The sequence below is a fragment of the Scheffersomyces coipomensis genome (assembly GCF_036884675.1).
Source record: "Scheffersomyces coipomensis strain NRRL Y-17651 chromosome Unknown DFJ63scaffold_6, whole genome shotgun sequence".
NCBI lineage: Eukaryota > Fungi > Ascomycota > Pichiomycetes > Serinales > Debaryomycetaceae > Scheffersomyces > Scheffersomyces coipomensis.
This window is the reverse complement of record NW_027042897.1, coordinates 516,388-532,817: the sequence shown is the minus strand read 5'-3', so window position 1 is coordinate 532,817 and position 16,430 is coordinate 516,388. Positions and strand designations below refer to the sequence as shown.

The 16,430-nt window shown below is 27.3% G+C and overlaps 4 protein-coding genes across 4 annotated transcripts; all 4 read left to right on the top strand. All coding sequences in view use genetic code 12, as the record gives it.

Annotated features, from left to right (window-relative positions):
- Positions 1–899: 899 nt before the first annotated feature.
- DFJ63DRAFT_314844 (uncharacterized protein) lies at positions 900–2,189 on the top strand (the record flags this gene model as incomplete). The annotated part of the gene is made up of 1 exon (XM_064906439.1): positions 900–2,189. The coding sequence occupies one exon, from the start codon at positions 900–902 to the stop codon at positions 2,187–2,189; it is 1,290 nt and encodes a 429-aa protein (XP_064760420.1).
- A 218-nt stretch (positions 2,190–2,407) lies between these two features.
- On the top strand, positions 2,408–3,712 carry DFJ63DRAFT_314843 (uncharacterized protein; the record flags this gene model as incomplete). The annotated part of the gene is made up of 1 exon (XM_064906438.1): positions 2,408–3,712. One exon carries the CDS (start codon positions 2,408–2,410, stop codon positions 3,710–3,712), a length of 1,305 nt encoding a protein of 434 aa, XP_064760419.1.
- Positions 3,713–3,851: 139 nt separating this feature from the next.
- On the top strand, positions 3,852–6,214 carry DFJ63DRAFT_320460 (uncharacterized protein; the record flags this gene model as incomplete). The annotated part of the gene is made up of 1 exon (XM_064907192.1): positions 3,852–6,214. A coding segment is annotated over exon 1 (2,162 nt), but the record flags the coding sequence as incomplete, so codon positions are not given.
- DFJ63DRAFT_320459 (aminopeptidase P) lies at positions 6,215–8,628 on the top strand. Its single transcript, XM_064907191.1, has one exon. It carries the CDS (start codon positions 6,365–6,367, stop codon positions 8,483–8,485), a length of 2,121 nt encoding a protein of 706 aa, XP_064760417.1. The 5' UTR covers positions 6,215–6,364; the 3' UTR covers positions 8,486–8,628.
- The last annotated feature ends 7,802 nt before the right edge of the window (positions 8,629–16,430 follow it).

Below are 16,430 nucleotides of genomic sequence, written 5' to 3'. Positions count from 1 at the left end.
GGAAGTTAACTATGATGATTTAATTTAATATGATATAAATGATAAATTATAATATGATAAGTAAGGTAGAAGTATATAACATTATAGTAAATAGATTGATTGACAATATCCACTGATTAAAAGAGTTTTGTTTAATTGGAAATGATAGAATAACGTGTTATATATTGATCATTATGGTCAATGACATCATAAAATTAGTAAAATTAAAAGGCTTCTTTGGCCTCACTAATTAGTTATATTTCAATATATCCATTTCAATAGTTCCTATGAAGATTAATCTTCTATATTTAACTATTCAATGGATGCTAGTAATCATATATATTATGGTTGCAATAATTTCAACAATTTCGCACGACCCTCTTTCTTCGCTGACCATTTCACACGACTTCCTTCTCCTCCACTGCCCCTCCACCAAACATCGTAACCAATGACGACAATTGTCAAAATTGTTACGACAAATGTCTCCTCTTTTAGTTTCTTTTTTTTTTCATTTTTTATCTAAAAGATCAACTGACAGCGACGATCCCTACTTCTTTTTAGTTCTAACTAAATATTTATTAATGTACCCCTCGAACCGGAAATTCAAACAAAGTAATTTCGGTCAGAATATATGATACCTTGAGCGTCTAATTTTAGAAGCTGTTTAACAACCCCTGTTTAACAACCCCTATTTAGGACTATCCTTAACCTATTTTAACCTAGTTTCATAATTAATGTATATCCCAGTATCCCTATTCTGTTCATTGTTCTCAAAATACGTCTTTTTACTTCTGTAGATCCTTTACATATATTTACGTATTTTAACAACATATTACATATAACGTCCACTATATAAAGGTTAAATAAATCAAATTATTAAAATTAGATATGTTATTCCACTCATCAATTCAATATCTAAAATGTTATGTGTAATTAATGATATTAATATACTTGAAAATTCAACTAGATTCATCATTAACCATTTAAAGGATGAACCAAACTATAACTATTATAATGATCCTCAGCAAAAGCAACAATTTGATCATGGTTGGAATCAATTGATTCAAAAGCAACAAGATTACAATGGTCCAGATGATTTATTAAAGCGTAATAGAGAAAGATTGACTTACCTCCTTAATAACTTCCATATTATAACTCCTGAAAATCCATATCCAAAATTTGATGAAGAATATATTTTTGATGAACATTATCCAAGAGATCTTTTTGCAGCAACTCAAGATATATATTTTAATATTTCAAGTTTGACTAGGACAATTCTAAAGGAAGGAAATGAAGAATATATCCCTAGTTCGAAAGATTTTATCGTTGACTTGGTCAGAAAATTATCAAGCTTATCATGGTTTTTCTCAGTTCCTATGCCGCAAAGAGGAAAAGTGGAGGATTTTGATTCCAAAGATGAACATCATTTTAAATACGATAATTCATTCGTAACAAGAGATGATGATTCTCAATCAAAAGGTTTGCCATGTTATATGGATGGTGGTCAACCTGTATTTGAAACTCGTTTTAGATATGTTGACAAATCAAATTTTCAAGACATGATATCTTCTGAAATAGATTTGCATCAATTTAAGATTGATAAATTGTATTTAATGGACTCAGAATGTATTGGATATTATAAAGGCATTACCCATAATAAATCAATCTATTTTGAGCAATGCCTTGTACAACCAGTTCAGAAATTATTAAAGGGACTATTTCAAGAAGTTGTATTGGAGAAAAATTATGATAGAGTAGAGACCATTATTCCAACCTGTTCTCTTCTGATTAACAAACTAGGAAGTGAATTCTCAATACCAATTGAATTTAAAGTAAGAGGTATTTGTGACTTAATTGAAAAACTGAAGGATGATTGTAATAACCATGACTTCAATCGATTCTTAAATCAAATTGTGTATCAAACTGTATATTATCAATCTGAAGTAGGTCTTGCTATTGATTTCGATTGTTTATTTGGTATCGATCTTGAACTAAAACCAGAACGCGTTAAAATGGGAAATCGCAATGCAATTAAATTCCAGCCTATATTAAATTGTTTTAAGCAATCTTCATCAGAATATAGCATATCATTTTTATTATTATATTTAACTACTGAATATTTCAAAACCATTACTAGTGAGCACTTGCAGCCAATTAAGGAAATGAGTGACTCTTGGGATTTTGAGTATTATTATGATGAGTGGTTATAATAGTTATTGTTGAACAGTAAAGTTATGTAGTGTTATATAATGCAATATCTTGTTTGGTTTTAGCAATCCCAAGTGGCATTCAGCATGGTAGCTAGACATTTGCGATACCTCTCTACTCCTTTCTATATAATACATATTAATCTAACAGGATAAAGTCGAGCCAAAATAATCTTCTTTTCATACTAAAAATATCTTATTTCTTAATTCAAATAATTAAAATGGTTAATTCAATTAATGATAGTGATATACTTGAAAACTCAACGAGATTTGTGGTCAATCATCTACTCGATGAGCCAAAATATAATTATTTCAATGATCCTCAAGAAAAGCAACAATTTGATCATGGTTGGAATCAGTTAATTCATAAACAACAAGATTACAATGGTCCAGATAATTTATTAAGGCGTAATAGAGAAAGGTTAACTTACTTACTTAATAATTTTCATATTATAACTCCAGAAAATCCGTATCCAAAATTCGATGAAGAATACATTTGTAGTGCACAATACTCAAGAGATCTTTCAGATGCAACTCGGGATACATATATATCATTTTCAGATTTAACTAGGAAAATTCTAGTAGAAAGAAATAAATCATATAAATATGATAATTTTGATCCGATCATTATATTGGTGAATAAATTATCAACCTTATCATGGCTATTTTCAGTTCCTATGCCACAAAAGGAACAAACGAATCTTGATACCCAAGAAGATTATAACTATGAGCCTAACAATTCATTCATAAGGCGAAATAGTGATTCAGAATTAAACAGCTTACCATGTTATATGGATGGTGGCAAACCTGTATTTGAAATTTATTTTAAAATCATTTTCTATGATCCATCATATTATGGAATATTGGGAGATACATATTTGGAACAAGATATGAAGCGATTCAAAATAGATAAATCATATTTACAGAATTCAGAATCTATTGGATACTATCATGGCATTACGCATGATAGATCAAGATATTTTGAAGAAAGTCTTATAGACCCTATTAAGAGATTATTATGTGGACATTTTGAAGATGTTGAATTGGAAAAAACTTATTATAGAAATGAAACCATTATACCAAGCTGTTGTCTTCGTATTAATAAGTTAGGAATTAACTTCTCGATTCCAATTGAATTTAAACAAGGAGGTATTTATGATTTATGTGAAACACAAAAAGATAAGAATAGCAATACAGCAGAATATCATCATTTTATAAATCAAATCGTATTTCAAATGATAAATTATAAATCTAAACTAGGTTTTGCAATCGATTTCGATTGTTTTTATGTAATCAAATTTTATGAAAATCCAAACCCAACCAAATATTTACATGAAAATGGTAAAGAATATAATAGTATATCATGCGCAATAAGATGTTTTAAACATTCAATGTCTGAATATAGTATTTCTTCTTTATTGTTACTTTTGACAAGTCAATATTTTCACACTATTAATAAAGATGAAAAAAAATCGATAATTAATTTATATAATGAGTATAAATTAGATAAATATTATAGTACATAGAAGAAAAGTGATATTACGTAGTGCTATATACTGCACCATTTTCTGTTTTTTGCAGCTGTCCTAAGGTGGCATCTGACAGCATGATTATGCATTTTCTCAAATTGGGATATATATCATATTTCTGTAAATTATAAGATAACTTGCTTCTTCAATCAATATTTATAACTTCTTTCAAAATAATAAATTATATTCCAATAATCAAAATGGAGCTCGATGACCTTTACGATATCAATATCATTCGTAAATCAACAAAATTTGTGATTGATCATTTGTTTGTTGAACCAGATTACAATTATTTTAACAATTCAACCCAAAATGAAGAACAAGAAAAGTATTGGAAGGAACTATGTGAAAACTTTGAAATCAAAACTGTTAGCAAAAAAACCAACAAGTTTAATTTAACTCTTGAAAGAAGAAAGTTGATATTTTTAGTATTCAGTTTTCACAATATTTCTTCTAAAAATTATTTTCGTTATTTTGATAAAGACTACATTAGTAGTAAAGAATTCGAAAGAGATATTTCACAAGTAATTAATAAGGGTTTTAAACTTGTTATTATTGAAATGGAAAGAAAAAGAAAGCTATATAAAAAAGGAAATATCAAATCAATCATAAACATTGTAAGCAATCTTTTTGGTGTATCCTGGGGTACTAAGTTATCCTTGCCTTTAAGAATTTTAAAAGAAAATAAAACTAGAGTTGGATCACTTTCTACAAGGAGACTATTCCATAGGAATTCAAGACAGTCTTTAAATATCCCTGTTCCTAAAGTCTTTGAAGACTATTTCCAAGTTGTGCCACGAATTAACGAATTAAATGTTTGCGAAATCACTAATAATTACTTGGATAGTTTAATCTCTGAATTACGGATTGATCGTTGTTCATTAGAGAAAATTGAATATTCTGGAATCGGAAAGTCACGTTGGTCTGGTTATAATAAATGCATAGTTATAAATTATATTGAGCAATACGTACTTAATCCTACATGTAATTTATTGGATATAATGTTTTGTGAACTGAAGAAGCACAAAATTACACTAGGTTTACAAGAAGGTGTGGATCCAGATGTAATATCGGATATCACCATCAAATTTCATAAAAGCAAATCTGAAGTCATAATAATTCCTGTTGAAGTAAAGACTGGAGGAGTTTCTTCTGCATATGAATCTAGAAATAAAGAAAATAAAAAAAGCTTCCACGAAATTTTCAATCAAATTTCCTATCAGATGATTACCAATAATTCTAAACTTGGTTTTATTATGGATATGGAAAGCATTTTAATTGTTCAATTTGAAGATATTAGAAATGTATCACGAAAACAATGTTTAAACGATTATCAGTTTCACTTAAATTGTCGTATGAGATGTTTAAAATATCTTGAATCAGATTACAGCATAAACCTTCTTTTAGTATTATTATCAAATCAATGTTTTATCAGAGTGCCTAAAACCCAACTTACACATATGAACGAATTATTTCATACTTTAGAAATGACTGAGCGAGATAAACAAGATATTAAAGAATGGCAATTATCCTTCATGAGGAAAGATTGGAAATCTAAATTTGGAAATTATGATCTAAATGAACATGGAGATTATATTCATCGGGATGAGAAATCACTTATTATTCCGGCAAAGTGTTTTAAATGTATAGAATTGATTGATTGGGTTATACCAAGCCTTGAAGAGGACGACTTTATAATTGATACACAAAAGTTGAGACCAGATCCAACAGAGCTGCAAATGAAATATTTTTCTCAAGTCTCAAAGGTTTATTACAAAAATATAGATGATCCAAATTATAGGAGTAATCCCATGATATTGAAAGTGTATAATCCAATTATGGGATTTCAAAGGGGTATACTACCAAAATATGCATTTTTAGAATCTTATGCTTCATTACTCTGCATGTTTTTAAATGAAATTCAAGTATTCTTGGCTTTAAGGCATACCGATTCAAGTAATAATTCAAATAATAATATAAATTACTTACCTTGCCTCTTTCAGTATGGGATGTGTGAATTCTCTACAACTACTGAATTCCAAGGTTTCTACTTATTGGAAGAATATATACAACCAACTCGTGAGTTGAGGGGGAAAGAATTATACGATAAAGCTGAAATTTCCCTTATGTATATGCATAAGCATAATATTTTACATGGGGATATACATAATGGTAACTTTATCTATAATAAAGAGAAAGATAGGGTTTTTTTCATCGATTTTGGAATGCTGAAATTGATTAAGTCTAGAAAATTCAAACCTTCTTATGAAGCAACACTTAAAGAAAAGGAAATGAAACATTTAGCTAAAACTTGTGGAGTTTATAAAAGGTATCCCTGTAGATATAAACGACAAAGACATAAATAATCATATATTTTATACATAGATTAAATTAAATTTTTGCAACAATTATGAATTTTCCATGCCCTCGGAATTATTGCGTTCGGTCTTGCAACTACCCTCGTAAATGATCAATTTTGTACCAGACAAAAAAATGACTTAAAACGGAAAAACCAGCAAAAAATAAAAGGTTAGACATTTTTTCTTTTGAGCTGACAAAAACTGAGCTGACATCCAAAAATTCAACTTAAATTTATACAACCTTCTTCGTGGTCAAAACCATTTCTTTACAACCAATCATCAATCAACCATGTCTGCTAGAATAAGTAGAGGCCAATGTGCTGATTGTACATGTTCTCCAGGGTTACTTTCAAGAGCCAATAGAAGATCATCACTTTTCGCTCAAAAAATCAACATTAAGAGATCCAACAGTGGTACCATTAATGTGGGTCAATCAAGAAAGGGGTCAGTATTTACCATTGATGCTGCTTCATTATGTTTACCTGATGTCAAAGAAATCAATACTTCCAAGCGTTTGAATGCTTTAAGAACCAAGATGGCAGAACATGATTTAGGAGTTTATATCATCCCATCTGAAGATCAACATCAATCAGAATATGTATCTAGTTTAGATCAAAAGAGAAGTTTTATTAGTGGATTCCAAGGTAGTGCTGGTGTAGCTATTGTTACTAGAGATGTCATGTGTATGAATGAAATTCCAGAAGGATTGGCTGCTTTATCAACTGATGGAAGATATTTCAATCAAGCATCTAATGAATTAGATTTTAATTGGCAATTATTAAAACAAGGAGCCAAAGATCAACCAACTTGGGAAGAATGGACTGTGAATCAAGCTATTCAATTGAGTTTAGATTCCGGTTTGAAAATAAACATTGGGGTTGATCCAAGATTAATTACTAATAAATTATATCAAAAATTTATAAAATTAATTGAAAAAGGTTTAAATGAATCAAAGAATAAATCTGCTAAAGTTGAATTTTTAGCAATTCAAGAAAATTTAATTGCATCAATTTGGGAAACTTTTGAACCAATACCACCAACTATTCCAAATCCAATTAATATTCTTGAATTAAAATTCTCAGGTAAATCAATTAAAGATAAATTATCTCAAGTTCATAATCAAGTATTTAAAACTTCATCTCATATTGAAGGATTAGTTGTAACTGCTTTGGATGAAGTTGCCTGGTTTTTAAATTTAAGAGGTCAAGATATTGAATATAATCCTGTATTTTTTTCATATTTAATCATTACTAAATTCCATGGTACTACCCTTTTCATTGATAAACAAAGATTATCTCCTGAAATATTGGTTTATTTACAATTAAATGATATTAAACTTGAATCTTATGATGATTTTTATCCTTATTTATTAAATTTATCTAAAGAATTTTCAATTAATGATAAACAATTATTAGTACCTAATAATTCTAATTGGGAAGTGATTAGAAATTTAAAATGTTCTTATCATCAAGCTTTATCTCCAATTGAAGAAATCAAATCGATTAAGAATGAAGTTGAATTAGAAGGAGCTAAAATTGCTCATTTAAAAGATGGTAGAGCTATTATTAAATTTTTAGCATGGTTAGAAGATCAATTAATTAATTATCAAGAATTAATTGATGAAATTACGGCTGATGAAAAATTATCTGAATTTAGAAAAGAAGAAGAAAATTTTGTTGGATTATCATTTGCAACTATTAGTGCTACTGGTGCTAATGGAGCTGTTATTCATTATAAACCTCATAAGGGAGCATGTTCAACTATTAATCCTAATAAGATTTATTTAAATGATTCTGGATCTCAATTTTTAGAAGGTACAACTGATACTACTAGAACTGTTCATTTTGGTAATCCAACTTATGATGAAATTAAGAATTATACATTAGTATTAAAGGGGAATATTTCATTATCAACCTTAAAATTTCCTGAAAATACTACTGGTAATTTAATTGATTCAATTGCTAGACAACATCTTTGGAAATGGGGATTAGATTATGGTCATGGTACATCTCATGGTATTGGGGCTTATTTAAATGTTCATGAAGGACCAATTGGAATTGGACCAAGACCAAATGCGGCTCAAAATGCGTTAAAACCAGGACAATTATTATCCAATGAACCAGGATATTATGAAGATGGAGAATATGGAATTAGAATTGAAAATGTGATGTTTATAAAGGAAAGTGGTAAACAATATGGTGGAAAGAAATTCTTTGAATTTGAAACCATTACTAAAGTACCATTTTGTAAGAAATTAATTAATGTTGATATGTTAAGTGAAGAAGAATTAGCTTGGATTAATGGATATCATAATACGATTTGGAATGATTTGAATGAATCATTTGATAAGAATAGTGTGGTTTATAAATGGTTAAGAAAGGAAACCTCCCCATTAATTAGATCTCGTTAATCTTGTATACCCCCTTCCCTCTCACCTTTCACTTAACTATAAAATTATTTTGCATGTCATGTCGTTAATGTTTTGTTTGAATTTTTAAATTTTATAATTTAGTTTAATAGCAATTTATATTGAATATATTTATACATTCTATTAGTTTTTATGTAAGAGAAGTTATGATGATATCTACAAAGGATGAAATCTTATAAGTTATACAAAAGTGATTTACATTAAGCAGTTGATGTGTTAAAAGAGTAGATACATACTGATTTGAATTATAAACAACTGAAATTAACCATTTCCATAGAGTTATTATCTAAACCTACTCATTTATCTACTTTGTTAGTAATGAAATTAACCTAGATCTAAAGTTAAATGGTTAGTCTGCATTGCAATTTCTTCTTCATAACATCAATTTCTTTGAGGTTTTAGGCAATCGGTTATTTAAAAACTTTGAGTCAAAGAAAGAGTGATAAGATAAAAAGAGGAAGAAATTAATGTGGTGATACTTTTAAGGGAGAGGAGAAATAGTTTACCCTTTTTGTTGTTGACCCTTAAACTGTTACACATTTGTAAATTATGATGTGTAATCAATCGATGTTCAATGGATGATAAGAGAAAATATGATTGATCACCATATTATGATTTCGATACTATAGATCTCTAGTGATTGTCAGTACCAGTAGTTTACTCTACAACATAATCATAACTGAATTAAATAAACTAATGGATGATTAGTATCAAATGAATCCTAAATAAAACAGTTATATCATATGATATGTAAGTAATATTAATAGAAACCTTGTAATAAAAGCAGCTCATTTATGAACATATTATATTAACAGGCTTGCTAAGTTACAAGTGCTTGATTAATCATGAAAGTTTAAAAAAGTATTTAAGGAGATTTAAGGATCCTTTATTTAACTTAGACAAATGCGTTTAAACATCATCATTTAAGTTGATAGTATTACTAATCTCTCTTTGTACGTGTTAATAAGTGTTATCTCGACTGGTGAACTGAAATGACATTAGAACAATTCAATATTCATTATACTCTACTCTAGATCTGATATCAAATCATATTACAGTGATAATAATAATAATACTGTATATTTAAAGTTGAGGTATTAGTTGAGAAATGACACGACAAACCTAATGATTGAATTTATCTCAAGTTAGTATAGATTTTGACCTATATAGAAGTCAGTAGTTAGTTTATACGTTGATTACATATATTATGAGATCAAAGAATGTTTACAAAATCGATTTTGATATAGAGGTTTGGCAACATTATGAAATCATCAAAAAGAAGTGATTACACTAATGATATTCATACTATAAGTAGCTTAATAGTATTATAGAAGTCTATTATGAACATTGATCTGATTGATTGGTTTGAAAAAAAGGGGTTGATCAATGATTAACTTCAATAATGACCTTTGTGCTGCCAAATTAAATAATGAGTGGGTCACTAATTGGTAAACCTCTGAGTTGTATCAATCAACTTTTACCCTTTAAATGGGTATATATGATTATAAACTACAGAAGAACTTGTAAATACAATTATAAACTACATTAGAACTAATAAATTATAAATAAATAAACTTATATTAATTGGACTCAACTGGGCTTTCACAACATAAAACGAAAAAACAGAGATGTAATATCTATTCCTAATAGTTAGTCATAACAATCCTAAATATAAGATTAGTATAGGTGAACGGAAATAACCTAAAAATGGGAACACAACTTCTGAAATGGAAAATAAACAACAGATTATCATGAACTTTGATATTGTTGATAAATATAATTTTGAAATTTAAGAATTGAGGAAATTTGATTCCCTTTTTATAATAAAATGGGAATATGTAAATTACACTTATAAGATGATGACTTTTACCACTCTACAAAATGATATTATAGTACTATAACGATAATAATGTATTTATATATACTCTAATGAATGAAACTAAGTAATACGTACTATATCTTAAACTATAAGGGAAATGGATGATACCAACAATTCCCATTGATCTTAGACGGCTTTAGTTTTATAGTTAAACGAAACTCTCTAGAAATAATTAGTACATTTCTTTATAATCCTAAATAAATGATAAGTGAAAATTGGCTTTGAAAATGACCTTGAATTTTTGCTAGACACAATATTAACAGGAGATATATTTGAAGTGATGTATAACCACAAAGAAATTTAAATGAAAAATTTAGATCGTTTTATAGATTGAAGAAAAAAATGAGATTTTTAAAGGGGGGTGGTTGAATGAGAATTGTGTGAAATTGACAGCATAACTCTAGATTACTTCATAATCAATCAATTGTACGGGTATTATCTCTGGTTAAAGTATGTAGAATAATCTATAATCATATAATTGATATGATTGTTCAATCAAATTGATTGAGATGTGAGATGTGGATTGTGTAGATTCAAAAATGACCATTGTGCTGCCAAATCAAATCGAGTGGTAATCCAGTACATTCAAATAAAACAATTGAATCAACTCCCATTACATGGGATGATCAATTTGTAGATGCTCTTATAAACTCTACATTGAACTAATTTAACTTATAAATATATTTTTATATTAAAGAAATAGAATACACAAGAACTTGGGTAATATTGTTGATCATTATTCTTAATAGTTAATAAACTTATCATAAGTATCCTAAATATAATTTATAATAGTTAATACATATAAAGATTTAGCAAGATGTTTCACTTTGCTGTTTGGACTATTTCTTATTTAGTCTTAATAAGTATCATGATTGAAATAACAAATTTAAACATTGAGGAAATTGATTACTCTTTTATAGTAAAAATAATTTTTGACAATATACAAAATTACAATCATTCTACATTGGAAATATAATTTATAATATACTAATAATGTATTCATATACACACTGATCTAAGAAATATTAACTTTAATAAAACCAAAATCAGAAACATCTTGCTAGTTTGACAAAAATAATTAATTATAAAATAGGAATCTTAACAACAGGCTTCAAAGAATCTAAAGTAATAATTAGTACAATTCTTATAGACCTAAATAAGTAATAGTAGTAAGTACATATTGGACAAACTAATTCAACAATAATTTCACTAATTCAAAAATAATTTCACTAATTCTAAACACTTTGGCATTATTAAACCGAGAAGGACCAGTTAATGCAAAGCAAATATCTTCAATTCCTACTAGGGACCATAAATCTATAAATTTTGATGAGAAATTGAGATCCTTTTATAGATTTAAAATGGGAAGGAAAAAAAGGAGATTTTAAGGGGGGTTGATCTAGAAGGGATTTGAAGTATGAATAATCAGTCAATTAATTAGTTCATATGATTGTATTCAAGTAGTTATAATGATCTATAATCATATAGCCTATATGATCTTTCAATCAGTATGTTTGATCTATGAGATGATGATTGTGTAGATTCAAAGATAATCATTATACTGCCAATTAAATAGTTACTTGTATTTCCATAATATGAGATAATCACTATGTACTTACCTCTTACAAACTACATTGAAATTATTGATGTATAAATATTCCTATATTAAATAAATTAACTACTATATTAGCGTTTGATAAATTGCTCAAAAACGGAGCTGGGACCTTACTGTTGTGGTTAGTAACTTAATGATAATTATCCTAAATATAATTTAAATCAGTTAGTAAATTATTATATGGGTGAAAACATAAATTTATCATCTCTTTAAAGGCAGGATCTTTATAACCATTGTAGATAATTTTGAACTTAGATTGATATAAAAATCAAATATGGTGGGAACTTGTCTCCTTTTATACCTGAAACAATTGTTTTGAAAAATGTGTAAATTGATCATAAAGTTCGACAACAAAATATATGATACATCACAATTATGATTTATAGTATAATCTACATGAATTAAATGATTTTAAACAATAATAATAATACTGAGAATGTATTCATATATACTTTAACTAATGAAACTAAGTAATACGTACTTTATTTGATTATTAATATGAACAGGGACATCCATGAAAACCTATTACACTATAATAACAATTAGTAAATTTCTTATAAACCTAAATATGTAGTAAGTATACTTGTAAGACAAAACGAATTATGTTAGCTGTTATCTAGAATGCCAGAGTGCTGGAATAAATCAAGAAACAGAAACACCCATATCGAAAAAGTTATAAAAATATATATTTTGATGAAATCTAATTACTTTTTATACCCACACAAAAAAAATAGATTTTTAAAAGAAGGGGGGGGAGGAGAATTGAATTGTATGGGATTGACAGCACAACTATCAATTACTTCATAATTAATCAATTGTATGTATCTCATTTCTATTCAACGAATACGTAATGAAGCATATTAACATTGTTTATTTAACCATCTGATTAATTTGATTGATGGACAAGGTAATAATTATGTAGATTCAAAAATGACCCTTGTGCTGCCAAAAATTACTAAAGATTCAATAATAGAGCTATTAACAATCTGATCAATTCTTTAATCGTTCAAGATCATACAGACTTTTACTCTAATTCTACAAGTATAATCAAAAATAATAAAGATTTAAAATATACATTGGTTTTAGGAATTAGGAAACTTCATAGGAGGCCAAGTACACAAGAAATGTCCAATAAAATGCTATTTTTAAAAACTCTTTCATATATGATAAAAATTCAAATCACATGCTTATAAGGTTAATGGTAAATCATAAATATGTATATGAACAGTAATAGTATCACAGTATGTTAACTCTTGTATTCAATAGTCATATAAAGAAGGAAGTGGTTAACAGTTTGAATTGAGAGATATATTATTTGCCTTTTTTTTTAATCAGAGAATGGTTTACAAATCTACAGCTATAAATATAAATATAAATATAAATTTAGATATAAAAGTAATATAGTTTGCTGAATTTAATTTATTGATAGATCATCATCATGTTAAAATTATTAACCCTAAATAGTTTTTAAAAGTTAGATAGCTGAAACACTGTCTGTTTCCCACGAATATAATGGTTTAAAAAGTTGCTTAATATTTACATTCCAAAAGAAAAATGACAGTTCAATTTGGATTTTATCTTCCTTTTATACCCTCATTTTCATACATTATTATTATTTAATTCAATTTCTTTTGTACATCTATTAGTAGAATCCTTATGGCGGGAAGAAACAAATATCAGCTTTTTTAAATTACTCTTACTACAATCCCCTTCTATATTTGATTATAAGGTTGAATAATATACTGAAGTGATTCAGTTTAAAATATGTAAATTGAAAATAAAATAATACATACGTAAATACACTTACATCAATATATTTAAAAATAAATAAGCAAGACACAATTTGGCTAGAATGAGTTAGTCTAAATCTCTAAATAGAATCAATATATTATTATAATCGAAACGAATTAAGAAAACAAGTCAATATCAACCAACAGTGGATTGATTAAAAGAAATGAAATATAATTGAAATGTAAAACTTTGGTTTTAAAATTGATCTTTTTTAAAGGGAGCGAAGTCTGAGACAGACAAGTTTCAAAAGTTTGGCAACATAGTCCATTTAATCATCAACAATAATATATTATAACATAGTTTATTTGTATATTAACTAGTGTGATGGAACTTTAATTATATAATTTAGACAATGACCTATTCAGTTTCTTGTAATTATGATAAAAAATGACCCTTTTACTGCTAAAATAATCCAAAAATGTAATACGTTTGAAGGATTTGATTCACTTATTAATCCATATATAAGTTCTGCTTCTTTTAAATAGAATATAGTAAACTCTACAATTGAAATAATAATAAATAAATGTACAAATCATGTATATTAATAATTAAACGGAAATATTGAAACATGTTTAACAATAATGTGGCCTTCAAAATCTATTCGACTGTTCTATCCAAGTTAAAATATGATCCTAAATATATTGATTATTAGTTAGTTAACAAATATATTGCTAGTTATTCAATTGAAAACAGAGGAAGCATAGTCCTATCATCGATGTTCACTTCCTATTATTGATGTGTTAAGAAGAAAGAGATAGGTTTAAAAATCTGAACCATGAGAAATTTGATGATTTTTATACTCTTTTCTTTGAAAATTTTCAAACAATTTATGTTTAACTCAATTACATATTACAATTAACTAATACAATTCTACAGTAAATAAGTAAATAAGATTATAATTTATAAACAACCATGTACATTCAAATTATTGCTAGTTTTCCATTCAAATCGATCTTCAACAAAGATATCTTAAAATAGTTAGTATTGGAAATTTTAAATAGATTTGATAGTTAAACAAAAATAAATCAATATTTCAATCTAGGAATTTCATTCTTAGAGAACAAAATGAAAAAAGGTTGAATTAAAAATTGTTTCAGGAAGTGGGAGATTTATCTTCTTTTATAGTTCACATTTACTCATTTTAAATTTAAATTTATTTTGGTTACTCGTTTTGAAAACTGTTTGACTGATGATGATAGATCAGTTTATAGTCATTGATTTTTGAAATGTAGTTTGTTATAGGGATCTACAATTGATATGATAAGTTAATAATATAAAATGGTTTCAAGTGTTGATACGCTTATAATATACATTCAACGTACAAACTTTGATCCTATAATGTTAGTATTGGTCAATATCTAAATAGAATAAAATAAAATATCACGATATCAAAAATTGAAACTAGTTAGTCGAATGCCACCCAGTCATTCAGATGAATCCTATATATTATTGAAAAGAGTCAGGATGTTAATAATGAATAAAAAGAATCAGATTTTAAAAACATTTAGACAATTTGGTGCTCTTTTTATAGGGGCGACAAGTGAGAATTTTTAATCTATCAAATAAATGGAATGGCAGCCTAACCCATGAAATCAATATAAACTACAGTCCAACCATCAAATATTGAACTTATAAAGGTTGTAACTATACTTTAACCATTTATGATTAACTTTGGTATAATCAGTTTCTAGTAAGAATAAACAGGGAGTAAAATAATCTAAAAAATGACCCTTTGGCTGCCAAACTTTTTGATCAGAGACTTCTACATTATATCACATTGTATTACATGGGGTTATCAAAACCAAAATAGTTTACAATCCACTTCTACAATTGATTGATATAAAAAATTCATTTATTAATTCTGACGAACTTAAATTCAGCCAACTAGGGAAGAAACAACATCACTAAATAGTTAGTAAGAATATTCCTAAATATAAAGTATATTACTAATACAATACTATAAAGGAGACTTAAGGAAACTAGGTGACACTCGTTTTATCTTCCAGGGAGGTATTGAAGAAGAAATCAATCAAAAAAAAATATTTAATTTAGAGAATTTCGATCCCTTTTATACTCATTTCAAAAATGAATAATGCCATCAACCGCCTTCAACAAAAGTTGATTTATGTAAACTAATTTCAACCATCAGTACCATTAGTAAAACTAGTTAATTACATACATTAATGATCATGGATTTAAATTATTTGTAGCTTAAATATATTCTACATTATAAAATTATTGATGATAATATACGTGTTTATATTTATAAGATATATATTCCAATAACAAGTACTGCCTTACTCAAATATATTTATTATGCGATCTAAAGTTAATATTGTTAACCATTAAATAGAAAGTAAGTAAGTCTATTTGATTGATGGCCAAATTCTTCTAAATCACGAAGGTAAACGAATGAAATTAAGTCTTTTTATTGGTTGTAGAAGAGATAAAGAACTAATGGTAGCAAAATTAAAATATGTTGAAGGAGGAAAAAAGGGATACATTTTGATAATTCAGTTTGGCAACACAGCATGACCAAAGTAAATATCAGCGACAATCAATCAATCAATCAATCAACGTATCAATTTATATAGAATGTAGATACGTATTGTAATCATGAGAAGATTCATGACCTATGGCAA